The following is a 27,370-nucleotide window of genomic DNA, read 5'->3' as shown; positions in this document are numbered from 1 at the left end:
TGGCTGCTGACTCAATTGGGGAAAAAGAGTAGTACAGCAGTTTATACATGGTTAGCGGTAGTTAGCCGTTTTGATTTCACTAGATTTGCACTATTTGATCTAGTGAAAGTGTGCAACACAGCAACAGATCGAGAATGCGTTCTCGTCATTCTTTCTACGAGCACCGCATAGTCAGCACAATTCCCTATTGTTAAATCACTAGTAGCCTAAGGGTTTTGAATACACTTTTAACTTTTAAGACTACAATAATGGCTTTCAAAAACATGCTCAGCATTTTGGCTAGTAATGAGAAACGAACCACTAATTGCAATCATGGTGTTTTATGAACACAAGATAAATAAATGAAAGATTAAGCAGTTTTAAAGTCCCAATGCAGTCAAAGCTCTGTTTTGCCTGTGTTGTAGAACAGCTGTCCAACAGCCGATGAAAACATTTGATCAGTGTTATTTCCTGATCGTTGCTGGTTGAAAATCCAATCTACGCAGGAACTTCTAATCAGAAGGTTTTCATGGACAGGAGTTTCAGCTTTCCATGGTGACATCAACATGTGGTAAATTAGTTAATAGACCAATAGCAACAAGCGTTCCAAACCTCTCTGCCAATAACAGCCAATAACAGTTTTCATTTTTAACCTTCCCACACAAACCACTTCCAGACAGTCCTAGAAAAAGTCTTGCTTGATAAATATTATTGTGCTAAAAAGCTATTTTTGCCAATGTTAATAAAAATCAATTACAGTAAGGTACTTAGTTGTTAAATTATACAGATCTAAAAACGGCTGCTTTGGGCCTTTAAAGAGGGAGCAGTTTATCAAGGATTGCAGTGTTGAAAATTCAGTAGAGAGTGCTGGAGCAAAGAACCAATAATAATTCCTCCTCAAAGTGCTCTGAGGGACATACTGTTCCCCTACTAGACTCGCATGTGCGTACGCAGACACATGTGCTCCATGTATGTTCAACATGCTTGCTCAGTTTTGTGAAACACCTCCTGGAGTTTGGACGGTCAATATGTAATTTTTCTCTCTCTCTTTAAGCAGTAGTTTGCCCCCCTTTTTGGATATTCAAATGTGAGTGTGTAAGCTTCAGAAAAAATATACTGTAAGTGAAAACAGGGGGAATACTCTGTAACTCCCCCCATATGCCCCAGGGAAAAGGGTTTGACTTGGGTATTACTTACAGGGGTGGGAGTGCAAAGTATAGGCTACACCTAAATGTCACTGAGTGCAAGAGATGTGCTCTGGATTGGCTGTAGAGGTTTGCACTAAGATGAGTGAATGTCTGGCTGTTGCGGACTGTACAGAACAGGGTGTCTCCTATGTGTTCTTTTGTTCATGCGTTGGAGCCCAGCCCACTCTGCCTAGATCTCTTCTTCCAGCAGCCAAAGGGGGAGTGGCAGAGCTCTGGTGGGGGTGTTCCCTTTAGGCACACAGTGTACAAACACATGTGCTATGGTGCGGCAGAGGTGTGTCACTCCTGGCTCTCTTGCTAGCTTGCCTACTTAGCTTCCTTCCTTTTTTCTCTGCATCCCGCGTGTGCACACACCCCCTTCGCTTTTCCCCTTTTCTTCCCTACTCGCCTCGGCCAGGCTGTTTCTCCACCGACCAGAGAGAAGGTAGGAGGGGTTGTGGGCTTGCTTTTTGTGCCACACTGACTCAGGCACTTCGGTAGATCAGTGCCTTTTTACTTCCAAGGGAAACTGATTCATAGGGAACATTTCCTGTGTTCTGTGGGACTGAAATATATATATTTTTTCCCCCAACACATTAGAAGAAATAAGGAAATACACAAGACTGTAGGACTTTGTTAAAACATTTTAAGTCTTAATACTTGGCAGCCGGTCCTGCTATTGTATAACCAGAAGTGACTGCATTCAGTTTCCTCTGCATTAAACAAAATAAGTTAATTAGGCTTTAAAAGAAAACCCAAGAAGTCAAAATGGTTGCTGGCATGGTAATGCCCCTGGCAGATCTGAGGGCCATTTATGAGCTCCTCTTTCTGGATGGCGTCATGGTGGCCAAGAAGGACAGGCGTCCCCAGTGCATGCACCCTGAGATCCAGGGGGTTGCTAACCTGAAGGTGATAAGGGCCATGGGCTCCCTCAAATCCAAAGGCTTTGTGCGGGAGACCTTTGCATGGAAGCATTCCTACTGGTACCTCACCAACGAGGGTATCGTGTACCTGCGGGACTACTTGCGTCTGCCACCTGAGATCGTGCCCTCCTCCCTGCAGCGCGTGCGTCGCCCCGCGTCCACCCTGAACATGATGCGTCGGGCCAGCCGTGGAGTGGTCCAGACCGTGGAGGGCCCCCCCTTCTACGCCCCCAAACCCAGGGTCGGACAGGAGAGCCAGCAGGGCATGATAGACCGCCAGGGCTACCGCCACAAGAGGGGACTCCCCGGCGAGGAGGAGGCCTCGGGTGTGAGGCTCGCAATGAGGTTTAGGGGCTCCTACCAGGGCCACGGACGCGGAGCTGTAGGGGAGCCTGGAGCTGAGACCCAGACTTTCTTCAGAAGAGGCCAAGGTTTCCACAGAGAGCAACAGCATGTGCCAGAAGAGGGCCAGAGGAGAGGCTTTGCTCCACGTGGCCCTGCTTATCCTCCTCCTTTGGAGGCTAGGCCTGTCAGATCCCCTGCCCCAGCTGGAGATGTCAAACCATTTGTGCCTGAAGTTCCTGCCCCTGCTCCTATTAAGCAAGAGAAGACCAAGGAAGTTGCTGTGCTCGTGCCTTTTGCAGAGATCATTGAACCAGCATTCATCCCTGCAGTGGAACCAGAGGCCCCAGCCCTAGAATTGGAGAAAGTGATGGAGGAGGTGACAGTTGAGGAAGTGTCATTTGAGGCCCCCATGCCTGTTGAAGAGGCTGAGCCACAAAAGGAAGAGATCACCGCTGTGGAAGCGGCAGAGGTGCTCTCAGATGTGTGGGAACAGGAGGAGCCAAAGCCAGTTGTGGAGAAGATAGAAGAAGCAGCTGAAAAGGCCCCAGAGCCTGAGGTGGGTGAGGCCATTAAGGAGGATGTCCTTGAGGCCACCGCACCTGTTGAAGAGTTTGAAGAAGAGCCCAAACAATCCACTGAAGGGTCTGCTGAAGAGTCCATCCAAGAGTCCACTGAAGAGGTGGAAGATGTTGTTGAGAACGTGACTGCCACAGAGATGGTGGTTGTTGAAGAAGCCGCTGCCATTCAGGCGGTGGTTGTCAGGGATGCCCCTGAAGTTCCTCCCGAAGACCACCCACATGATACTGATATTGAGATATTCGAAGAGCCCAAAGAAGTTGAGGAGGAACCATCCACTCATGAGGAGCCTGAGGCCTCTTTGTCTGAGGCTTCTTCTGATTCTGAGGCCTCTGAGCCTGAACCAATCACAGCTGCAGTTGCTACTGAAGCCGAGAGTGAACCAGTTACAATCACAGAAATCATTGAAGCTGAGAGTGAGCCAGCTACAACCACAGAAAACATTGAAGCTGAGAGTGAGCCAGCTACAACCACAGAAAACATTGAAGCTGAGAGTGAGCCAGCTACAACCACAGAAAACATTGAAGCTGAGAGTGAGCCATCTACAACAACAGAAGGCGCCGTAGAGGCCAAAAGTAAACCAGTTACAATTACAGAAGCCATACCGGAGGTTAAGGCCTCCGTCCCATTGACCAAATCTGATTCCACTGAGCCAGACTCTGACACTGACCTTCCCACCCCTCTACGCCCAGTCACAGAGGACTTCACAGACCTCACAGAGTACCATCAGCAGACAGTGCTAGAGCACATCACTCAAGAAATACCAGCTGGTATGGCAGCCTTCAGATCTGAGATGCCACTTGAGGTAACCTCCCAGGTAGTAAGCTCCACAGTGTATTCCACAGTGTTTGAGAACCAAATCTCCCAGTCTGAGGCCTTCATGGAACCTCCCTCCATTGGAATGGCAGGCACTGTCTCACAGCTTGGACTTGAGCAAGAGGCTAGTCCTCTCTTTGGGGCTGAGTGTACTGCCCCTGTCATCCCCTCTGAGTGTCCCATCGCCCCCTCTGAGTGCCCCGTTGTCGCTCTGAAAAGTTCCCTTCCCCAGGATGACTGGGCCTTTCTCACAGAGGAACCTGATGAGGAGGTGAAGAAGATCTGGCCTGATGCTCTACAAGGTTTGAGCTCTTTCTAGTTATTAACCCTTCTTCGACTACAGTCTTTTCCTGCATCAGTGACATCACAGATGTTTCTATGGGTACTGTTTGTTTGTGAATGTGTGGGAGGGTGATCTGTGGTTAATTAGATCCAATAATGATACAAGTAATGCACTTGTCATTTTCTATAAGGCGAAACAATAACCAGACTCTCTAAATCATATGTCACATGCAGGATGCATGAGGATGCATAATAGTCTGATACTGCATGGTTGTGGCTTGCTTGCTTTGCACTTAACTAAATGTAGTTCTTCTTGTAACATGAAATGTAATTCTCAGAACACATACACTACCGGTCAAATTTTTAGAACACCTACTCATTCAAGTGTATTCTATTATTTTTACTATTATTCTACATTGTAGAATAATAGTGAAGACATCAAAACTATGAAATAACAAATGGAATCATGTAGTAACCAAAAAAGTGTTCCAAATATATTTTATATTTGAGATTCTTCAGATAGCCACCCTTTGTCTTGATGACAGCTTTGCACACTCTTGGCATTCTCTCTATAGGATTCATGAGGTAGTCATGAAATGGAATGCATTTCAATTAACAGGTGTGCCTTGTTAAAAGTTCATTTGTGGATTTATTTCCTTAATGTGTTTGAGCCAATCAGTTGTGTTGTGACAAGGTTAGGGTGGTATAGCCCTATTTGGTAAAAGACCAAGTTCATAGTATGGCAAGAACATCTTCAAATAAGCAAAGATAGACGACAGTCCATCATTACTTTAAGACATGAAGGTGTGGTGTGGAGGTGGTTTTGCTGGTGACACTGTCTGTGATTTATTTAGAATACAAGGCACACGTAACCAGCATGGCTACCACAGCATTCTGCAGCGATACGCCATCCCATCTGGTTTGGGCTTAGTGGGACTATCATTTGTTTTTCAACAGGACAATGACTCAACACATCTCCAGACTGTGTAAGGGCTATTTGACCAATAAGGAGAGTGATGGAGTGCTGTTTCAGATGACCTGGCCTCCACAATCACCCGACCTCAACCAAATGAGATGGGATGAGTCGGACCACAGAGTGAAGGAAAAGCAGCCAACAAGTTCTCAGCATATGTGGGAATTCCTTCAATACTGTTGTAAAAGCATTCCAGGTGAAGCACATTGAGAGAATGCCAAGTGTGCAAAGTTGTCATTGGGGCAAAGGGTGGCTATTTGAAGTATCTCAAATATAAAATATATTTAGATTTTTGTTTAACACTTTTTTGGTTACTACATGATTCCATATGTGTTATTTCATAGTGTTGATGTCTTCACTATTATTCTACAATGTAGTAAATAGTCAAAATAAAGGAAAACCCTTGAATGAGCAGGTGTTCTAAAACCTTTGACCGGTAGTGTATATGTTGCATTTAATTTTTCAATGTTATATGCCTGACCTGTTGCATGATTTGAATCATCTTTTGTGTATTTGTTTTCACTGTGTGAAATGATGTGCCATTGTACAGAGGACTGCCAAAATGCTGGAGAAATACATATTTAAAACACACAAGGATAAAACCACACACCACAACATTCACTCCTAGTTGAAAAGATCCACTGAAAACACCACTGATCATTAGACACTATTATCAGACTAGTAGGTAAAAACCACACAGTCTATGAAGGGTTTGCACGGAGCTCAGTATCCTTACATTAGATAATTAGCCAGTGTGGCTTTGGTGCTGTTTTTGTTGCCAGCTGTGTTCAAATAAGGATTGGAGCAGTGTGCTGAGGGCTGACCCTGTACTGTACTGTGCGTGCCTATGCCCCTCTGTGCGTGCCTATGCCCCTATGTACTTGTCCTCTTGCTCAGTTGTGCACCGGGGCCTCCCACTCCTCTTTCTATTCTGGTTAGAGGCAGTTTGTGCTGTTCTGTGAAGAAAGTAGCACACAGCATTGTATGAGACCTTCAGTTTCTTGGCAATTTCTCGCAATGAATATTCTTCATTTCTCAGAACAAGAATAGACTGACACGTTTCAGAAGAAATGTCATTGTTTCTGGCTATTTTGAGCCTATAATCGAACCCACAAATGCTGATGCCCCAGATACTCAAGTAGTCTAAAGAAGGACAGTTGTATTGCTTCTTTAATCAGGACAACAGTTTTCAGCTGTGCTAACATAATTGCAAAAGGGTTTTCTAATAGTCAATTAGCCCTTAGCTAACACAATGTGCCATTGGGACACAGGCGTGATTGTTGCTGATAATGGGCCTCTGTAAGCCTATGTAGATATTCCATAGAAATCAGCCATTTCCAGCTACAATAGTAATTTACAACATTAACAATGTCTGCACTGTATTTCTGATCAATTTGACATTTTAATGGAGAATTTTTAAAATGTTCTTTCATAAGCAAGGACATTTCTAAGTGACCCCAAACTTTTTACGGACACAATGTATTTTTCAATAGTTTTCTTTCCTCCCATCTATTTCTGAAGAGCATCCCGTTTTGATTTCTATTTGCCGATATATTTTTAACTGTGCTGTTTCATAAAATTTCTGAACCTTTTATAATCTCATAGTTTCTACAGATTGTAAATTAAAGATACATTTATTTTGCTAAAAGTGATATATTTTTGATTTGACTATGACTTTTCAATCCAGCAGTACTATTTGCAGTGCTATTTAACGTGAAATGCTTACTTACAAGCCCTTTCCCAATAATGCAGAGTTAAAAAGTACGGAAAATGTGCAAATAAGGGAAAAAAGGATATAGTAGCACAATAAAATAATAATAACGCGGCTATATACAAGGAATACCGGTACCGAGCCAATATGCAAGGGTACGAGGTAGTTGGGGTAATTGAGGTAATATGTACATGTAGGTAGGGGTAAAGTGACTAGGCAACCAGTATAGATAATAAACAGAGTAGCAGCAGCGTATGTGAAGAGTGTGAAAGTGTGTCTTTGTGTGAGTCCATTGAGTGTGCATAAAGCCAGTGCAAAAAAAAAGGTGGTCAATGCAAATTGTCCAGGTATCCATTTGCTGAACTTTTCAGCAGTCTTATGGCTTGGGGGTAGAAGCTGTTCGGGAGCTTTTTGGTCCCAGACTTGGCGATCTGGTACCGGTCGTGTAGTATAGAGGTCCTGGATGACAGGGGGCTCAACCCTTTGTATCGCCTTGCGGTAAGATGCCAAGCAGTTTCCATACCAAGCGGTGATAAAGCCAGTCAAGATGCTCTCAATGGTGCAGCGGTCAAACTTTTTGAGGATCTGAGAGCCCATGCCAAAACCTTTCAGCTTCCTGAGGGGGAAAGAGGCATTGCCCGTGCCCTCTTCACGACTGTGTTGGTGTGTTTGGACCATGATAGGTCCTTAGTGATGTGGACACCGATGAAGTTGAAGCTCTCAACCCGCCCCACTACAGCCCCATCGATGTGGATGTGGCCGTGCTTGGACCTCCGTTTCCTGTAGTCCACGATCAGCTCCGTTGTCTAGTTGACATTGAGAGAGAGGTTGTTGTCCTGGCACCATCGTCCGTGATCAGGCCTGCCACCATCGTGTCGTTGGCAAACTTAATTATGTTGTTTGAGACATGCGTGGCCACGCAGTCATGGGTGATCAGGGAGTACAGGAAGAGAATAAGCACGCTCCCCTGGGGGGCCCCCGTGTTGAGGGTCAGCGTGGCAGATGTGTTGTTACCTACCCTCACCACCTGGGGGCGGCCCATCAGGAAGTCTAGGATCCAGTTTCAGAGGGAGGTGTTTAGTCCCAGGGTCCTGAGCTTAGTGATGAGCTTGTAGGGCACTATGGTGTTGAACGCTGAGCTGTTGTCAATGAACAGCATTCTCACGTAGGTGTTCCTTTTGTCCAGGTGGAAAAGGGCAATGTGCAATAGAAATTGCATCATCTGTGGATCTTTTTGGGCAGTATGCACATAGGAGTGGGTCCCGGGTGTCTGGGATGATGGTGTTGAGCAATGTTTCCTCTAAGCGGCATGCGTGAGGCAGAAGAAATATGAGCCTGCGCAGAGAATCACAAGATTAAAGCTATACAAGTGCATTGTGTAATTGAACGCCTTTTTTCTTTATGATTAAGGCAAATACAGAGCTGGAGAATTGTCACTTCCAACTTGATCACCTATGTTGTTTGCTTTACACCTACGTTGTTTGCTTTATTGCCAGACAATAAACGAGGCACTCACCTGAACCCGATGATCCTGTGTGTGAATCCTGCAAGTAGTGACAATTATATGTTACAATGCATTTATAGGACAATTAATGCATTGTTGTTAAAATGTAGTTCAGAAGATAGATGCCTCAAAAAAAGGCAATTGCATGGGGCAACTGCATCAATATGCATCCACACACGACACGTCCACACTCACAACCTGCGTCCACGAGCTGTAAAACTCGCTGGACTTGCTGCTGCCATCTGCTGGGTAACAGCTCTACTCCCCATCTGTGTACAGTATGGATAAAGTTGTAATAATACCCATATAGTTGTCATAGACACTGAAATACATGGATATTACATTGATAAATAGAGAACAAAACATTCAAGTGAAAAACATGACATATTGTACATTCATGTTTAACTACTCAACTACTCAAGTAGTTGTTTTTATTAAGTGGGAAAAGTAAGGTGATTGTTTTTTGTTTGTTTCAGTCCTGGCCTGTGGATGCTTCCTCCACATGGCCTGTTTCAGCCCCCCTGAGAACTTTCCATTCTCTGCAGGCTGATAAATGACTCAGCAAGAATGACTCAGCAAGATTGTATTGGGCCAGGTCTCTCTTGGAAAAGAGATATTATCTCAATCAGAAAAAAAGCCTGTATAAATAAAGGTAAAAATAAAAAGATATTGGGAAATGTGAGTCCAATTAGTGAACACTGCTTTTTCTGCCATTTTTCCTGCTAAATGGGGCGAAGCCTCAGCTCCTACACGATGGAGCTCAGATGGGAACATGTGGCAGCCACCTTTTAATCTGACCTCAACTCCCTGTTTCAGTTCAGGCTGTTGCTGCTGGAGATATTCAATTCTAACAGTAGGGAGACAAGTGTATAAAGAGTAAATGCACACAGAGACTAGACTCTAGTAGCTAGTGGTATCATTTTCTCTCAGTTGTTGTATTGTGAATATATATATTTTTGTATTAGCTATTATGAAGATTGATTATGGTAGATCCTTCATGGAAGATCTGATTCAACAGGGCCAAGGTAGGACGTTTTAACTACAGGTACAGTACAGTATTCTTACCAAGAGGTGTCAGCATTAGGTTTGCATTGCTAAAGCTGGGATCTAATGCTGCTAGTGTATCACATAACAGTAGTGGCATTCCATCTCTTTGTGATAAACCTGTAGCATATGGTTCACATTTAAGCTACAATATATATACAAAAGTAGGTGGACACCCCTTCAAATTTGTGGATTTGGCTATTTCATCCACACCCTTTGCTGACAGGTGTATAATATTGAGCACACAACCATAAAATCTCCATAGACAAACATTGCCAGTAGAATGGCCTTACAGAAGAGCTCAGTGACTTTCAACGGGGGCACAGTCATAGAATGCCACCTTTCCAACAAGTCAGTTCGTCAAATGTCTGCCCTGCTAGAGCTGCCCAGGTCAACTGTAAGTGCTGTTTTTGTGAAGAGGAAACGTCAAGGAGCAACAACTGTTCAGCTGCAAAGTGGTAGGCCTCACAAGTTCACAGAACGGGACCGCTGAAGCGCGTAGCACCTTTAAATTGTCTGTCCTTGGTTGCAACACTCACTACCGAGTTCAAAACTACCTCTCGAAGCAACGTTAGCACAAGAAGTGTTAATCGGGAGCTTCATGAAATGTGTTTCCATGGCTGAGCAGCCGCACACAAGCCTAAGATCACAATGCGCAATGCCAAGCGTCATATGGAATAAAGCTCACCGCCATTGGACTCTGGAGCAGTGGAAACGTGTTCCCTGGAGTGATGAATCACATTTCACCGTCTGGCAGTCCGTCGGACAAATCTGGGTTTGGTGGATGCCAGGAAAACGCTACCTTCCCCAATGCATACTGCCAACTGTAAAGTTTGGTGGAGGAGGAATAATGGTCTGGAGCTGTTTTTCATGGTTCCGTCTAGGCCCCTTAGTTCCAGTGAAGGGAAATCTTAACGCTACGGCATACAATTACATTGTAGACGATTCGGTGCTCCCAACTGTGTGGCAACAATGGTTTGTCGAGATGGGTGTGGAAGAACTTGACTGGCCTGCACAGAACTTTGACCTCAACCCCATCGAACGCTGACTGCGAGCCTGACCTAATCGCCCAACATTAGTGCCCGACCTCAGTAATGCTCTTGTGGCTGATTGGAAGCAAGTACCCACAACAATGTTCCAACATCTAGTGGAAAGCCTTCCCAGAAGAGTGGAGGCTGTTATAGCAGCAACGAAGGGCCAACTCCAAATTAATGCCAATGATTTTGGAATGAGATGTTCGACGAGCAGGTCAAATCAAATCAAATTGATTTATATAGCCCTTCGTACATCAGCTGATATCTCAGTGCTGTACAGAAACCCAGCCTAAAACCCCAAACAGCAAGCAATGCAGGTGTAGAAGCATGGTGGCTAGGAAAAACTCCCTAGAAAGGCCAAAACCTAGGAAGAAACCTAGAGAGGAACCAGGCTATGTGGGGTGGCCAGTTCTCTTCTGGCTGTGCCGGGTGGAGATTATAACAGAACATGGCCAAGATGTTCAAATGTTCATAAATGACCAGCATGGTCAAATAATAACAATCACAGGCAGAACAGTTGAAACTGGAGCAGCAGCATGGCCAGGTGGACTGGGGACAGCAAGGAGTCATCATGCCCGGTAGTCCTGAGGCATGGTCCTAGGGCTCAGGTCCTCAGAGAGAAAGAGAGAATTAGAGAGGGCATACTTAAATTCACACAGGACACTGGATAGGACAGGAGAACTACTCCAGATATAACAAACTGACCCTAGCCCCCCGACACATAAACTACTGCAACATAAATACTGGAGGCTGAGACAGGAGGGGTCAGGAGACACTGTGGCCCCATCCGATGACACACCCGGACAGGGCCAAACGGGAAGGATATAACCCCACCCTCTTTGCCAAAGCACAGCCCCCACACCACTAGAGGGATATCTTCAACCACCTACTTACCATCCTGAGACAAGGCCGAGTATAGCCCACAAAGATCTCCGCCACGGCACAACCCACGGTGTCCACATACTTTTGGTCATATTATGTATTTAGCTAAATTCCATTTGTTTTTGATGCGATTATGTGGTAAACTAGTTTCACTAGTGAAAGTTGAGATTTGTGGTCTATAAATTGCCAGCCAACGACACACAGCCTACGTTCCATCTATTTGGATTTGCTGATTTATCTTGACAATAAGTATTAACTGTGAAGCAGAGTTGTAGCACAAACTTTATGGTAAGACCAAGAGCTGTAGGGCAGGCTCCTCCCACTCACACAGTCTGGTTCTGCCAGGGATCAGGTTCCCCCAGAGCTGGCTAAATCCAGGGGGTGTGAGCCGGATGAACTCCTCTGAGTGGCTACTCCCTGTCCTGTTTTTTTCCCAATGAGGGGCAGTGTGTGCGTCCCAAATGGCACCCTATTCTCTATCCAGAGTGGCTGCGGATCCCACTTTTCCCTGACCTTTTTCTCAAAAGTATCTCTAGCACTAAATTACCTGAAGGTTCTGCGCAATCACGTTCTGCACATGTCTTTCTTTACCTCTACCTTACGCACGCATTTTTGTGGTCCCCTTCTCTTCTCAATCAGTTTAATGGGGATATGCATTTGGGCAAATCTACGGTAACAGAATGACACAGCCTCTAACATTTTTTCACTTTAAAAGTATGCCAAACAAAAACCATTAACTGCAAAGTTAAATGAACCATACAACTCTGTGCATATGTACTACCTTTAACAATTTCATAAAAACGCATTTACTCGAAGAACAACGCAGATGTCAGGTTTGTTAACAGAACGGCAGTAAAATGTCCCTCAGTTTTTATTAGATCTCATTGTTCCAAAAACTCTGTTAAATGTCTACTCCAAATTAAGTTTTAATGATGTCTTCGGAAAGAATGGGCTGACACCTTGAGTTGACACCTTGAGTTTGAAAAAAAAAAATCTATTTTGGTTATTGAACTACTGTAAGTGAATTGGATTGGACCCGGTATCAGAATGATTGTAACAGAATGACACCATGGGTCCCTGATCTGTACTATACATAATTATGAATGTCATTCTCTTCATGGTGATATATCCTGAATAGGTACACAAAAGGCTCTAGAGATCATCATACTACCAACCAACTATCTGCTGATAAGCAACTGCTTGCTAAGGTTACGGTTAGGTTTAGAATAAGGGTTAAGGTTAGGGTTACAGTAATGTTATACTATGCTATTATATTCGGTTCTGTTATGCACAATAGCCTACTATCATTACGTGATCTTGCAGAAATTGATTCAGCTTTGATCTAACTTTATTAAACGATCACCATTCGAAGAATGGTGCCGTCTGGTTTAATATAAGGATTTTGAAATTATTTATGCTTTTACTTTTGACAATTAAGTACATTTTAAACCAAATACTTTTAGACTTTTACTGGGTGACTTTTACTTTTATTTGAATAATTTTCTTTTAAAGTATATTTACTTTTACTCAAGAATGACAGTTGGGTACTTTTTCCAGCACTGCCATAGGGCTCTGGTCAAAAGTAGTACACTATATAGGGAATAGAGTGCCATTTGGGATGCCGCCAGTCGCACTCCTATGCAGGGGCAGTATGGGTAATTGCTAGCCGTCACAGTAAGCGAGCCAGTGACTGCTTCCAAAATTGTACTCTATTCCCTATATGTGACCGACCGGCTCAATTCGGTCTTATGTAGCAACATTTCAAATTGTGTTTTTTTTTCGTTGGATAAAAGTAGAAACTCAAAGCTAGAAAATGGTATATCAGAAACTGCAGGAGGAACCATGGGAAAGTAATTCTGCTTTGAAAGTTGGTAAACTTGTTACCCCACTTTTGAGAAAATGGCCCTTCAATGTTTGGTACACCTACTGGAAAGCTCTTCTTTGTCTACACCCATTCAGCATCGTTCACACCCTCTTAAGCCTTAGCCCCACCCATCTCTTTAAGGATGCACATGTACTAAACCAAAGATTTCAAGACCAAAGGCTGGTTTATAATACGTCTATCGACAGTTGTCGCCGTTAGAATGAACATTTTATTGTCGTCCGTCATCAAACTTGCCGTTATGAAAAAGTATGAACACAAAAACGACAGGCTGCATGACATCAGCAGCCTGGTGGTCCAAAATAGCATAACTGGTGTATTTAAAAAAATAAATGTATTAAGTATATGTCAATCTATCAAAACAGCCAACTAAAAGCAACTTTCTAAACAATGTTTTGGTTTATTTCTAGCTTTTTAGCTAGCTAGCTTACATTAAGTTAGCTAGCTAGCCAGTTCAATTAATGACCATATCATATACAGTAGCTGACAATGTCTTCACTTTAGCTCATTTGTATTCATTATTGCAGGAAAATAAACTCACAACAACATCATTATTTACAAGTTTGATGGCGAGCCAATTACAGAAAATAGCTTATGGATATGAGTGTGACAAAATAAAATCAGGGCATTCTAACCGTTAAACTTTGACACTGTCTCGTTTGCCTAAAGTTATATCCTAATTTGACTTTGGTGCAGGTCATGTTGTTCTTCACATTACCATCTCTGGTAAACACATACAGTGCCTTGTAAAAGTATTCAACCCCCTTTACATTTTTCCTATTCCAACCTGTAATTTAAATGTTTTTTAACAACATCAAAAAAATCAAGTTTCAAAAAATTCAAAAAAATGGAAAAGTGGTGCATGCATATGAAGCCCCTAAATAAGACCTGGTGCAACCAATTACCTTCCGAAGTGACATAATTAATTAAATAATGTCCACCTCTGTGCAATCTAAGTGTCACATGATCTGTCATATGATCTCAGTATATATACACCTGTTCTGAAAGGCCACAGAGTTTGTAACACCACTAAGCAAGGGGCACCACCAGGCAAGCAGCACCATGAAGACCAATGAGTTCTCCAAACAGGTCAGGGACAACGTTGTGGAGAAGTACAGATCAGGGTTGGGTTATAAAAAAATATCCGAAACTTTGAGCATCCCACGGAGCACCATTAAATCCATTATTAAAAAATGGAAAGAATATGGCTCCACAACAAACCTGCCAAAACTCTCAGACCAGACAAGGAGGGCATTAATCAGAGAGGCAACAAAGAGACCAAAGATAACCCTGAAGGAGCTGCAAAGCTCCACAGCGTAGATTGGGGTATCTGTCCATAGGACCACTTTCAGCCGTACACTCCACAGAGCTGGGCTTTACAGAAGAGTGGCCAGAAAAAAGCCATTGCTTAAAGAAAAAATAAGCAAACATGTTTGGTGTTAGTGTAACCAATGTGAAATAGCTAGCTAGTTGGTGGTGGTGGTGGTGCGCGCTAATAGTGTTTCAATCGGTGACATCACTCGCTCTGAGACCTTAAAGTAGTGGTTCCCCTTGCTCTCTGCAAGGGGCGCGGCTTTTGTGGCGCGATGGGTAACGATGCTTCGTGGGTGACTGTTGTCTGTGTGCAGAGAATCCCTGGTTCGAGCACGGGTCGGGCGAGGGGACAGAAGTTAAACACTCGAGTGGTTTAAGGGGAAACATTTAAATGTCTTGGAATGGCCTAGCCAAAGCCCAGAACTGAATCCAATTGAGAATCTGTGGTGTGACTTAAAGATTGCTGTACACCAGTGGAACCCATCCAACTTGAAGGAGCTGGAGCAGTGTTGCCTTGAAGAATGGGCAAAAATCCCAGTGACTAGATGTGCCAAGCTTATAGAGCCATATCCCAAGAGACTTGCAGCTGTAATTGCTGCAAAAGGTGGGACTACAAAGTATTGACTTTGGGGGGGGGGGGTGAATAGTTATGCATGCTCAAGTTTTCTTTCTTATTTCTTGTTTGTTTCACAATAAAAAAATATTTTGTATCTTCAAAGTGGTACGCATTTTGTGATCAACTGATACTGATATTTTGTGATCAACTGATATTTTTGATCAAATCAACTGATACAAACCCCCCAAAAATCCATGTTAATTCCATGTTATAATTCATGTTATAACAGAATTGGAAAAATGCCAAGGGGGTGAATACTTTCGCAAGCCACTGTATTATATAAAATAAAATCACAGTTTATTTCTTACATGCACAGGATACAGAAAGTGTAAACGGTACAGTGAAATGGTTACTTGCATAGTGGAGTCTTTTGTTTAGACATGTAGCTAGCTAGCTAAACAATGAACCATAATCCCAACTCATAACATTACTACCCTGCATGAATCTGCAGATGGCTAACCAACCAGGTTCGATGTTAGCTAGCTAGCTAACATTAGGCTATAACTAGCAATGCAAATGACTCTGAGATATGATTTAATATTACTACACAGATCATACACGTAACGTTAGCTAGCGAAGCCAGCCATCTAACATTAGCTAGCTAGCTAACAATACACTTGCAATGAATTTACTTTTCCAAAATTTGATACATATATAATATCTGAAAATATAGCTAGCTCGACTCTCTTGCCTGTATACATGGATTAACCCTTCTCCCTCTCTGTCACGGATGCCACGGTTGCCTTTAGTTTGAAGATGTAATCTGGGGACAGGCCTTCTGTGTGTTCTCTTTTCTGCATATTTGCAATCAAACACCAGCATTTTCTCCACCTCTTTTGCTACCATACTTTCATTCCATCGGGCATTCCACTGATTTCAAAACTCAGTCCTCCAGAAAGTGGAGAGCAACACTTTTGCAGTTCTACGTGATATCTTTCAAAAGAGCTATGTTAGAAAGGATTACCTGCACATAGTGACCAGCTCATGTTATAGACAGACGGTGCAACATGGCAGGCCATGTCCAGCCCATCCATTATCTCAGCCAATCATGGATAGCGGGAAGGTTCCTGTCTTTTTACTTGGCTAAACCAACTATGCCTGTAATTTAACAATTTTAGTCGTATTTACAAATGTCATACAAGTTTGTTATTAAGGCACAATAAAGTTCAGTTGGTTTAGCCACGGAAGAAGACTGGAATGGAAGAGGGAATGGAATGAGATGGGAACAGCAATTTGTTGCAAGTTGGGGAGGGGCTGAGCAATGGACTATTCAACCTTTACTAAAGAATAGTCTAATAGCCGAGCTAGGTGTGAACCCCCCCACACATCAGAGACCAGGGGTAGCTTGCTACTCAATGTAATAAAGTAATGACTTTTCAAATAAGTTACCTTACACGTTATGTTGGCTGACAATTTGTTAGCTACGCTGTCCTTACGAACCACATAGCATATCATTACAGCAGTATGTACCGGTATGTTAGCTAGCTACCTAACATTAGTAGTTATACATCTTGCCAGTATATTAACTATAGGCTATCTAACTACCCAATGTTTATTGACTTGATTATTCTCGTCATTCTTAGTTTAGCTAAATGGTATAGTCGTTGTGCTTTCTCAATGGACATTTTGGGTGCTTTTGTAAATTCGCTTAGGCTATCTATAGGCTGGACAATAGAACGAGTCAAAACGGCTTAAGAACGTTGGCTAAACAGGAACGCAAGCCGAAAGCAAATGAATGGAAACGAATGTTTGCAGAGCCTGTTTTGACTAGAGTGAGGCTTAGAATTCCATTTAAATGTGTCCCTTTTCATTTTACCACTACAGTTTGTTCTTCAGACGAAACTGGGAAAAAACAACTTGTGTAGAAAGGAAACAACCGCACCTCGATGGTGTCAACTGTGCTTATGTCCGTGTAATGACAAAGTAGGGAAAAAATAAAAATTCTGACTATTTCTGGTCTAGCGATCGATGACAAACGAGCTCGCGGCCCAGACCTACATAATTACAAAGAGGAGATTCTCCTGATTAAAATCGTGCCCGTGTAACAGTTTTGCTTGCTTCCATCCCTCTCCTCGCCCTTATTGGGCTCGAACCAGCGACCCTCTGCACTCATAGACAACAGCCACCATCAAAGCATCGTTACGACCTCAACTACTTCAAGGTCTCAGAGCAAGTGATGTCACCGATTGAAACGCTATTGGCGTGCACCCGGCTAACTAGCCGGTTACATCCAATTTGAAAAAAAATCCAAATATACACATTGCGATATATTTGGCGAAATAGACAGACATGCCTATATTTCCCCCATAGGAAACAATGGGAATACCGCAGAGTTCCAAAATTATTTTTGTTGTTTACATTTTGCTGTTTACATTTTAACTATAAAACAATGTGAGCAGGTCTCATTGCCAACAATAGCGAAGCAAGCATTGTGACATTGAACAATAAGCTGGGAATAGAACATTCAGAAGGCGAGTTGGTGCCACGGTGCTCAATTGAACTAAAAGGAGCTGGCAGGGTGAAAAATGCACAAAATCAGGCCTGTTTTTTTGCAATTACTTCAAAACAACGGCAAGCAGCTGGAAAATGGTCATATTATGAAACTGGGCTCCACGACGGATGCAATGAACTCATTTTTATCTGAAAAGAACATTGTTAAAAATGTCATGTGTCCAGCCTACACATGACAACAATTAAATTGTTTCCAGCACCACATTTACAGTCACCAAAGCTCTGGTTAACACGAAAACTGCCTTACCAGCTCTGCTAGGGTGAGTAAAATGGTCAGAGTGGTCTCATTTGTGTCTGTAAGTAGCGAGCAAATATTAGCTTGACTGCCACTGTAAAGCTAAATCAACCCTACTCCTCGGCCCGAACGTCCAGTGTGCGCTCCGAGAGTGAAACAGTCTGAATTTACAAACTGACCATTTTTTTCTGAATGGAAACACCAAATCACCAAATATTAATCAAATGAGTTAAGCCAAAGTTCTTCAAATCAATCAAATATACTATGTTATTACAAAAAAGGTTTTAAATTCTCTGGTAATGCCAATATGGAATGCTATCAAATGCTTCTCAAAAGATGCCCTCTGGTGGTTAAACTAGCAATAACTTGCAGTAACAGAAGAAATGGCTGACAAATAGATAACGTGCCAAAGAATGCTGCAGCAGCATGCAGGGTGTGCCGCAGTATGACACAACTTTTAAAGGAGGAACCATTGTATAAGGTCCCACAGTTGACAGTGCATGTCGGAGCAAAAACCAAGCCATTGTGTCGAGGCACATGACAGCCCACTTGCAGTTTACCAAAAGGCACCTAAAAGACTCTCAGACCATGAGAAACAGGATTCTCTGGTTTGATTTAATCAAGATTGAACTCTTTGGCCTGAATGCCAAGAGACAAGTCTGGAGAACCTGGCACCATCCCTACATGGTGGTGGCAGCATCATGCTGTGGGTATGCTTTTCAACAGCAGGGACTGGGAGACTAGTCAGGATCGAGGGAAAGATGAACGGAGCAAAGTATTATTTTCTTGATGAAAACCTTCCCCAGGGCACTCAGTACCTCAGACTGGGGTGAAGTCACATTCCATCAAGACAACGACCCTAAGCACACAGCCAAGACAATGCAGGAGTGTCTTTGGGACAAGTGGCCCAACCAGAGCCCGGACTTGAACCTGATCGAACATCTCTAGAGACCTTAAAATAGCTGTGCAGTGACACTCCCCATCCAACCTGACAGAGCTTGAGAAGATCTGCAGAGAAGAATGGGAGAAACTCCCCAAATACAGGTGTGCCAAGTTTGTAGTGTCAATACCCAATAAGACTCAAGGCTGTAATTACTGCCAAAGGTTCTTCAACAAAATACTGAGTAAAGGGTCTCTGACTATGTCAGTTTATTTTATTTGACACATTTGCTGAAGTTCATACAAACCTGTTTTTGCTTTGTCATTATGGGGTATTGTGTGTAGATTGGTGAGGGACAATACAAATATATATATATATTTTAGAATAAGGATGTAATGGAACAGAATGCACTGTATATATTTACAAAAAAATATATATTGATAATAAATACAGTGATGGAAACCACAATCTGTCTGCAATATTAAATCTGCCCCCCCCACACACACACACAATTATTTTTTCAAATAATCGGAAAGGGGTCAAATACTTTTTCACGACACTGTAGTTGAGGCCTGTTGTTGAGATGTATTTCTTATGAGTCACTCTTGTCTACGTGGTTTAAATGTGGTAAACATTGGGGCAGACTCCACCTATGTCGTTGGGAGTGTTGATGTGACATCACGAAGCTAGAAGAATATTTTCTTCTGTCAGGTTCCTAGCTTGTCATCATGACCATATTGCCCATTCAGTGTCCACTTTTAACTTAAATGTGTAGGCCTATTCCATATCCCCTTGACAATAGTTTTGGTCACTATGGTTTTGGTTGACATTTACCAGCAGGGGTAAAATAGACAACCCTCAAATTAGCATGAAAGGGACACCTCTCATAATAGAGTTATCAGACAGAGATACGAGAGAAACCACCTTTCTGTCTCTTCAGACCAGGTCTGTCTTTGACATCCTGAATATCTCCTCTTAGGCTAAATATCCCTCTTGCGGTATCTTCTATAGATGAAGATCATACCTGGTAGGTTGATAAGTGTGTCTGTGTGTTGCTTATCGTTACTGGGAAACTAGCCTCGGTTCCAGGCTTCGCACCTTTGACAGAGGCGTAACCGACCGGAAGGCTTGCTAATTTGGCTAGAGCATACTGTATGTAGTTCAGTTTGCTTCCAGTGGTTTTAGGCTACAATACTCTCACTTATTTTGCCCACAGAATGAAACTTTTGATGTTGTATTTTGGGGCGTGTCATGTGAAGTGTGTCTGCGGGTTTTATTTGTGTGTTTTGTGGCTTTGGAACGGTTACATGTCATAGTTTGTTTTGTGATGGGGGATACGTTCCAATGTCAAGGACTTATGCATTGTGTGGCTCTGCAAAGAGAGCACCTTCACAAAGAGACAGCCATGAAAACAGGATCTGTGTTTTAAGGAACATTCCCACTCCGGGGTTGGCTTTTCTCTAAGATATTTCACCTTCAGGTCTTTAATGACGTTCTTTGTCCAGAAAGAATGGGGTAGGTGTTTGGATTGACAGGCAGAAGGCTTAAACAGTGAGTTGGTATTTGGAGGTTGGGGGATTTTTATTTGTTAGTGGTCAAGAAACAATACCCAGGCTTCTGGAAAGCCTATGGACATGAATAAGGAGTTAAGACAGCTTCTAGGAAAATGAAGAAAAAAAATGTAAATAGGAACATAAACCTTTGGAGAAAAAAAGTGAGATCCTTGGTTTGCATGACTCATGGGGAGGATGGAAAATAATGAGTAGCTTACTGCTAGAGGTTTGTGAGCCTTCCCATGGAGCAAACCAGTTGGAGTAGCAACAGCAAATAGGAGATCACTTTACACCACACTACTTTGACGACAGAAACTAGGTCCAGGAGAGATACTTGTGTAAGTAAAGAGAGATCTAGATCAACATCTCACTTTATGAGATGTCTCCCACACTACCTTCAGAGATGGTGTTTTATTTTTTTATTCATCCTTTATTTAATCAGAAGTCACATTGAAATGTACATCTCTTTCACAAGAAAGACAAGAAAGAACCATACATAGTAAACACAACATATTGGGGCGGCAGGATAGCCTAGTGGTTAGAGCGTTGGACTAGTAACCGAAAGGTTGCAAGTTTGAATCCTCGAGCTGACAAGGTACAAATCTGTCATTCTGCCCCTGAACAGGCAGTTAACCCACTGTTCCTAGGCTGTCATTGAAAATAAGAATTTGTTCTGAGGTACTAAGCTAAATCTTTAGGTTTAAAAACATTATTATCATTATTGTGTTTGTCTATATATTATGGTATTTACGGTATGCTAATAGTTGCTCCCACACATGAAGCAGGAATGTGGCTTTGGCCACACCACATCCAACTAAGGCTATTGTAAACAGAGAAGTTGAAGAGCGAGATCTGACTCGACATATTTTACTGATGTCAATCTATGTAATCTTTACTGTGTTACCTGAAGGCTACAATCAATAGACTTAAATGTACCTGGCTAAGTAAAGAAGCAAAATCATGCAAGTCTGAGTGGATGAACGAGAAGCAGAGAGATTGTGGAAGGAAGGGAGCGAGGGAACGAGCAAGAGAGAGTGGGTGGGAGCTCGGCCACTTTTGCCAGCAGTCTGAGTCAGAAGGAGAAAAAAAGGTGGGAGCGGTGCTCTTTCGCTCTGCTCTCTCGTAAGTTGCAAGCATGTTGGCTTCCTCTTTGGTTTGAAGTCCAGGACGGCGGCACCACACCCCTGGCTGGCCCCCCCTTCCTCCACACACCCTCACCTTTCACCCGGGCTCTCCCAGCTGTCTCTGGATCCTGCGAGACCCCACTCGGTGCCAGGCCTGATGCCGGAAAGGCCCCCTGGAAGCGTGTTCCCAACCCTGGTGGTTGTAGGACATATTGTCACTTTGATCGCTGTTTGGCAGTGGAGGCAACGTAGGAGGCAGTTAAGAGAAGGTAAGACCAGCTGGGAAAAAAAATTGTTACAAGGCTTACTGTACTTCAGTAAATATGTCCTTGGGGCACATGAATAGAGATCAGAAGGTCTCTAGTCGTCACCATTTGTCTGAAATGGTCTGCTCTCTCTTCCCTCTCTACTCTCTGTGCTTTTGTGGTGCATGCTGCTCCCCCTCTTCTTCTCCCTCTCATCTCAAATTTCCTGACTGTAAAGTTGGTGGTGTTAACCCTGTAAATGCTGGCTGTAATATGATGCTGTGGTATTTTGTTGACTGACGTTGGATTCACGACTTGTAGTTCCGCCTCAGTCTTGTCTCACTTATCTGAAGTTGTTATGAAGGTACATGCACTAAGGATAAATAAATGATTCCCTATCATTGAAAAATAACCTCTAGACAGATATGATCATTTTGTTTCACGTGAAGATCATTTGTTCTATTTGTGAGAGTGAAACATTTATGTGTTGTGGTGTGATATGGGATAGAGAGTTTGATCAAATAATAATGTTTCATCTATTACATGGTAAATTTGAATGGTCTTGTGTAGTATAGACTTGCATACAAGGCAATTGCAGTATAGACTTGCATACAAGGTGATTGCAAAAGCCCTGAATTGTGTTTTGTTTTTCTTCTTCGAACGACTCCTTTTGTTTGTGAACATGTGCAACATACTGTCACATTGGTCCTATATGGAATGTTCACAATGTTAATGGTTATAGACATGGGCTATTATCAGGCCTTCTGGTCTCTGAAGAAATATCACACACACGATTTGGCTCAGTTAACCTCGTAAAGTTTAGCTTGCTACGTCCCTATACCTGTGGCACAGACACCTCTTTCAAATGTAATGTATTGTTGACACAGCTTGTCACAGTGAGCCTGTCAGGCTTTCCTCTGCAGAACAGTTGGACAACCACACCCGTAGGCAAATTACAGGATGCCTGATTCTAAGGCTGCAGATGTCGCGCATGCGAGAGAGGGGATAATTACCTGCACTTGTGAAATGAGAAACACCCGTACACTAAATCGATGAGACAATAAAGTAAAGTTGTAATGCAGCCAGCTAGCCATAAGAGGATGCTAAAATCGGCACCAGTCTGAGTAGCTCTTTATCTGATGCACATCTTCTTTAAATGACATTTTTGGGTCTAATTTGTTGTTTTCCTGAACCTTGGCCAGGTACCGTACCTTGGCTGGTAATGACTCTTGACCCTAAGCGACTCTGTCCAGATTGACGAGTCTCACAGGAAGTCACTAGAGGACCCACCTATTTAGATAAGGGATTTCTACAGCGTTGTACTTTATTTAACCAGGGAAGTCACATTGACATTGACATCCCTTTTTTCAAGTGAGCCCTACTTGTTTTGTTAAGTAATATCCTTACAGTATGACCCAAATCGTATTAAATTCACACTTTATTCTATTGAATCCACAACTAGACATGCTAACTGATAATATGTTGGCTTGACTGTGAAATGTCAGGCAAACATTTCTTTGCACAAAAAGACTGTGTGTTATCTCTACCTCTGCGTGTTAATATTTAGCTGCTTTGCATTCGGCCTGGTCAACTTTCAGCACTGCACTGCAGACAATGCATAGGGAAGGGCAGAAGTCTATTACATTTGTGGTTTCATTGCTAATGCTACCTTAGTAATAATTAATGCTACTGTTTTCACTGTTGTCATACCATATTGGACTTCTTTTAGCAGATTATTGGATGGCTTCTGTGTTTGATGAACATATTACACATTCAAAATAAATACTTACAGTTGAAGTCAGAAGTTTACATGCACTTAGGGTGGTGTCATTAAAACTATAGTTTGTTATCAATAAATGTGTGGAGAGGTTGAAAAATTAGTCAGTTAGGACATCTACTTTGTGCATGATGACACAAGTAATTTTTCCAACAATTGTTTACAGACCGATTATATCACTTTATCATAATTCACTGTATCACAATTCCAGTGGGTCAGAAGTGTACATACTTAGTAGTTGACTGTGCCTTTAACCAGCTTGGAAAATTCCAGAAAATGATGTCATAGCTTTAGAAGCTTCTGATCGGCTAATTGACATAATTTGATTCAATTGGAGGTGTACCTGTGGATGTATTTCAAGCCCTACCTTCAAACTCAGTGGCTCTTTGCTCGACATCATGGGAAAATCTGAAGTAATCAGCCAAGCATACTATCTGTACAAACAATAGTATGCAAGTATAAACACCATGGGACCACGCAGCCGTCATACCGCTCAGAAAGGAGGCGCGTTCTGTCTCCTAGAGATGAACGAACTTTGGTGTGAAAAGCGCAAATCTATCCCAGGACAACAGCAAAGGTCCTTGTGAAGTTACTGGAGGAAACCGGTACAAAAGTATCTAAATCCACAGTTAAACGAGTCCTATACTGACATAATCTGAAAGGGTGCTCAGCAAGGAAGAAGCCACTGCTCCAAAACCGCCATAAAAAAGCCAGACTATGGTTTGCAACTGCACATGGGGACAAAGATCGTACTTTTTGGAGAAATGTCCTCTGGTCTGATGAAACCAAAAACATAACTGCTTGGCCATCATGACCATCGTTATGTTTGGAGGAAAAAGGGAGAGGCTTGCAAGCCAAAGAACACCATCCCAACAGTGAAGCATGGGGGTGGCAGCATCATGTTGTGGGGGTGCTTTGCTGCAGGAGGGACTGGTGCAGTTCACAAAATAGATGGCATCATGAGGGAGGAAAATGATGTGGATATATTGAAGCAACATCTCAAGACATCAGTTAAAGCTTGGTCGCAAATGGATCTTCCAAATGGTCAATGACCCCAAGCATACTTCCAAAGTTGTGGCAAAATGGCTTAAGGACAACAAAGTCAAGGTATTGGAGTGGCCATCACAAAGCCCTGACCTCAATCCTATAGAAAATTTGTGGGCAGAACTGAAAAAGCGTGTGCGAGCAAGGAGGCCTACAAACCTGACTCAGTTACACAAGCGCTGTCAGGAGGAATGGGCTAAATATCCCCCAACGTTTGAAGGACAATGGTACCAAATACTAATTGAGTGTATGTAAACTTCTGACCCACTGGGAATGTGATGAAAGAAATAAAAGCTGAAATAAATCACTCTCTACTATTATTCTGACATTTCACATTCTTAATTGATTCTAACTTACCTAAGACAGGGAATTTTTACTAGGATCAAATGTCAGGAATTGTGAAAAACTGAGTTTAAATGTATTTGGCTACGGTGTATGTAAACTTCCGACTTCAACTGTATATTGGTCACATTTTGGATGACGGTGGAGGGACAACCATGGCCGCCCTGGCACTTCTATAAGGCAGTGCTTTGATTGACAAGGGTGCCTTTGACATAGTTCAGTTATAGGGGAGGTGAGTGTGCAGCAGGCGAAGGGCGTTTACCCCCCCAAACAGTTAAAACAAAACTGGCCAACACACACACACACACACACAGCAGAGGTTGGGTGATAGTGCCTTACTCAATCCCGTGCACATGATGTGTGTGTGTGTGTATCCTGGATACCACCATAACAGACTGGAAGTTCCCCAGACTGGCTCTGTGGGTCTGTAGGCATGTGTGATATTCAGTGGCTGTGTCCCAAATGGCACCCTACCCCTACATAGTGCACAGCCATATAGGGAATAGGGTGCAATTTAGACACATCCAGTGTGTGTGCTTTAATAATCAAAGAACCATTAGCATAGCCACAGTGCAAGATCTTAGCGTCACTGCTGATTGAATGTGTGTATTTGTACAGCTTTTACTGTACCTTGCACAGACCAAGAAACAGTATTTATGTATCAATCTTTGGCCACATTGAAGAGCTTTGGCGTGGGCTTTGAGTTGATCTTGGCAATGGCTTCTCCTAATAGTAATAGTGGGTAATAAAGCAGTCTGTTCATGCAGCCAAAGCGGTAGACTGTCTTTGTTTACGAGTTCCATTGAGATGAGAAATACTTCCTGTTGTGTTCTTTTCTCAGATGTTATTCTTTTACTGCACCTTTATCCTTGATTACTTTGGTATTGTACTTTTCATCAGTTCTTGATCAGTTCTTATAAGCAGTTCTTCATTGAATCTTTATCTAATCCAGGGGTGTCAAACATACGTCCTACGGGTGGTTTGAGTAAAAACTCTAACTCAATATATGTTAAAATGACTAGAACCAAATTGAAACTGTGTAGAAATGATAATGGACCTATACTCATAAAGTTTCTTGACTGTCTAGCTCGCTAATAATCACAGTGCACAGTCAATGGTCCTACATTCAAACAGTTTCTTGACTGTCTAGCTTGCTAATAATCCTAGACAGTCAGGGAGCATCGAAAAATCCAAAAATGATGGATAGAGAAACATGTTTTGCACATTTTGACAGCAAGGAAATATAACCAATTTCCAGTACGACCTTCTGGACCTTGTTGAAGACTGAATGCAAAAATCAATGCGACGGTGTAAAATCAATGCGACACCCCTGATCTAATGTAACAAATGACACACCCTGGCAATATCTAATGCGATTTAGGTCTCGAAAAATACACACAATTCTACCAATACAATGTACTCCACCAATATTCAAGATTCAACCAATACTAAATACTCCACCGAATACACAGTACTCCAATTCCAGAGTTTCATATGCACATGTGTGCGCAAAGATGTGCCTACATCTTTGTCCCTCTCCAGCATCTTGGCATGTCCTCAACCTCGCTCATTTTCCGCATGTCCTTGCTGATGGGATGGCACTGTTCCATGTCCAGGTGGCACCGCCTCTCTGAGCACTGTCTAATTGTGTTTCATAGGATGAAGATCCGGCCTGCCACAACCCTCATAGAGCAAAACTGTCTCACTCTTTTCAGCGAAATGCCATCAACTACCTCTGCGAAACGCTTGACTCACAGCTTCCAACAAAACGGCCCTTAAAGTTTATAAAGATGAAAAAGGAGTATGCCAAATACATGGATTAATAGATTTATAGTCCGCATTGACAATAAGTGCCTACATTATATGACTAGTCATTAGGAATGTTTTGAAATGTGAAACGTATAATCTTATCGCCTTAAACATAGTTTGTAGTTTTCTATTAAAGTTTGAATTCTATTTTATAGCACACGATATCTTGATCCTATCAGATTGTCCATACGTACATTAGGGCATTAGGTGACCTGAAAGGGGCGGGTTCTAATACATTCTTTACATCCTTCTCTCTCTATGTGTAAGCGGTTCAGTCAGATATTTTCATAATTGAATGCAGCCAAACATTCTTTATGGCTCAAAAAGTACATGAACCCTAAATATGCATTTTGTTATCATCTTTTTCTTTCTTTTTCATATTCTCTGTTAGTTCATTTATTAGTTAAAAATGTTATAAAATAGTTGAATGACATGGATGATGACAAATCTAAAAAGGAAAAAGAGCCAATTTATTCAACATTTTGTGCAATGCTCAGTCTAGCAACCATGATCTAATCCTGGCTGATTTAGATGCTGAGTCTAAAACCAACCAACAACTCACAATGCGTGTACACCCAATGTTTCAGTCGGTTATGGCAATATTACACTGAATGCATTGAGTAAGCATAATAAGGTTTGGAAAATGAACGGACTCCTAGTGGGTTTTATCCATTTAAAATGGTTTTGAATTAATGTGTTTGGGAATGGCTTATTCTCACAGGAAATGTACCCCTTATTGTTTGTCTTATTTTTAACATCATTAAAAGACACTGGAAAATAAA

General features: G+C 42.4%; 2 protein-coding genes across 5 annotated transcripts in view; both read left to right on the top strand.

Moving 5' to 3' along the window:
* Window positions 1-27,370, top strand: part of LOC112264953 (plectin) — a 159,127-nt gene that overhangs the window by 61,736 nt on the left and 70,021 nt on the right. For 2 of the 3 annotated variants that reach the window (XM_024441883.2, XM_024441881.2), the window contains exon 1: window positions 20,877-21,640. The exons of the other annotated variant lie outside the window; for it this stretch is intronic. In XM_024441883.2, the coding sequence (XP_024297651.1) occupies window positions 21,529-21,640 (112 nt within the window). In that variant the 5' untranslated portion in view covers window positions 20,877-21,528. Of the gene's footprint in view, window positions 1-20,876; window positions 21,641-27,370 lie in introns of those variants that run through there. 3 annotated transcript variants of the gene reach the window in all.
* Window positions 1,286-27,370, top strand: LOC112264955 (fibrous sheath CABYR-binding protein). Of its 2 annotated transcripts, none has more exons than XM_024441887.2 (2): window positions 1,286-4,128; window positions 5,066-5,106. In XM_024441887.2, exons 1-2 carry the CDS (start codon window positions 1,935-1,937, stop codon window positions 5,071-5,073), a joined length of 2,202 nt encoding a protein of 733 aa, XP_024297655.1. In that variant the 5' UTR covers window positions 1,286-1,934; the 3' UTR covers window positions 5,074-5,106. The 2 variants fall into 2 exon arrangements, with proteins under 2 accessions (XP_024297655.1, XP_024297656.1); XM_024441888.2 differs by lacking the exon at window positions 5,066-5,106 and adding an exon at window positions 26,438-27,370 and having other exon boundaries at window positions 1,287-4,128.

The sequence above is a fragment of the Oncorhynchus tshawytscha genome, linkage group LG13 (assembly GCF_018296145.1).
Source record: "Oncorhynchus tshawytscha isolate Ot180627B linkage group LG13, Otsh_v2.0, whole genome shotgun sequence".
NCBI classification, from domain to species: Eukaryota; Metazoa; Chordata; class Actinopteri; order Salmoniformes; family Salmonidae; genus Oncorhynchus; species Oncorhynchus tshawytscha.
The sequence above is the reverse complement of the archived record's forward strand: the minus strand, read 5'-3'. Positions and strand labels throughout refer to the sequence as shown.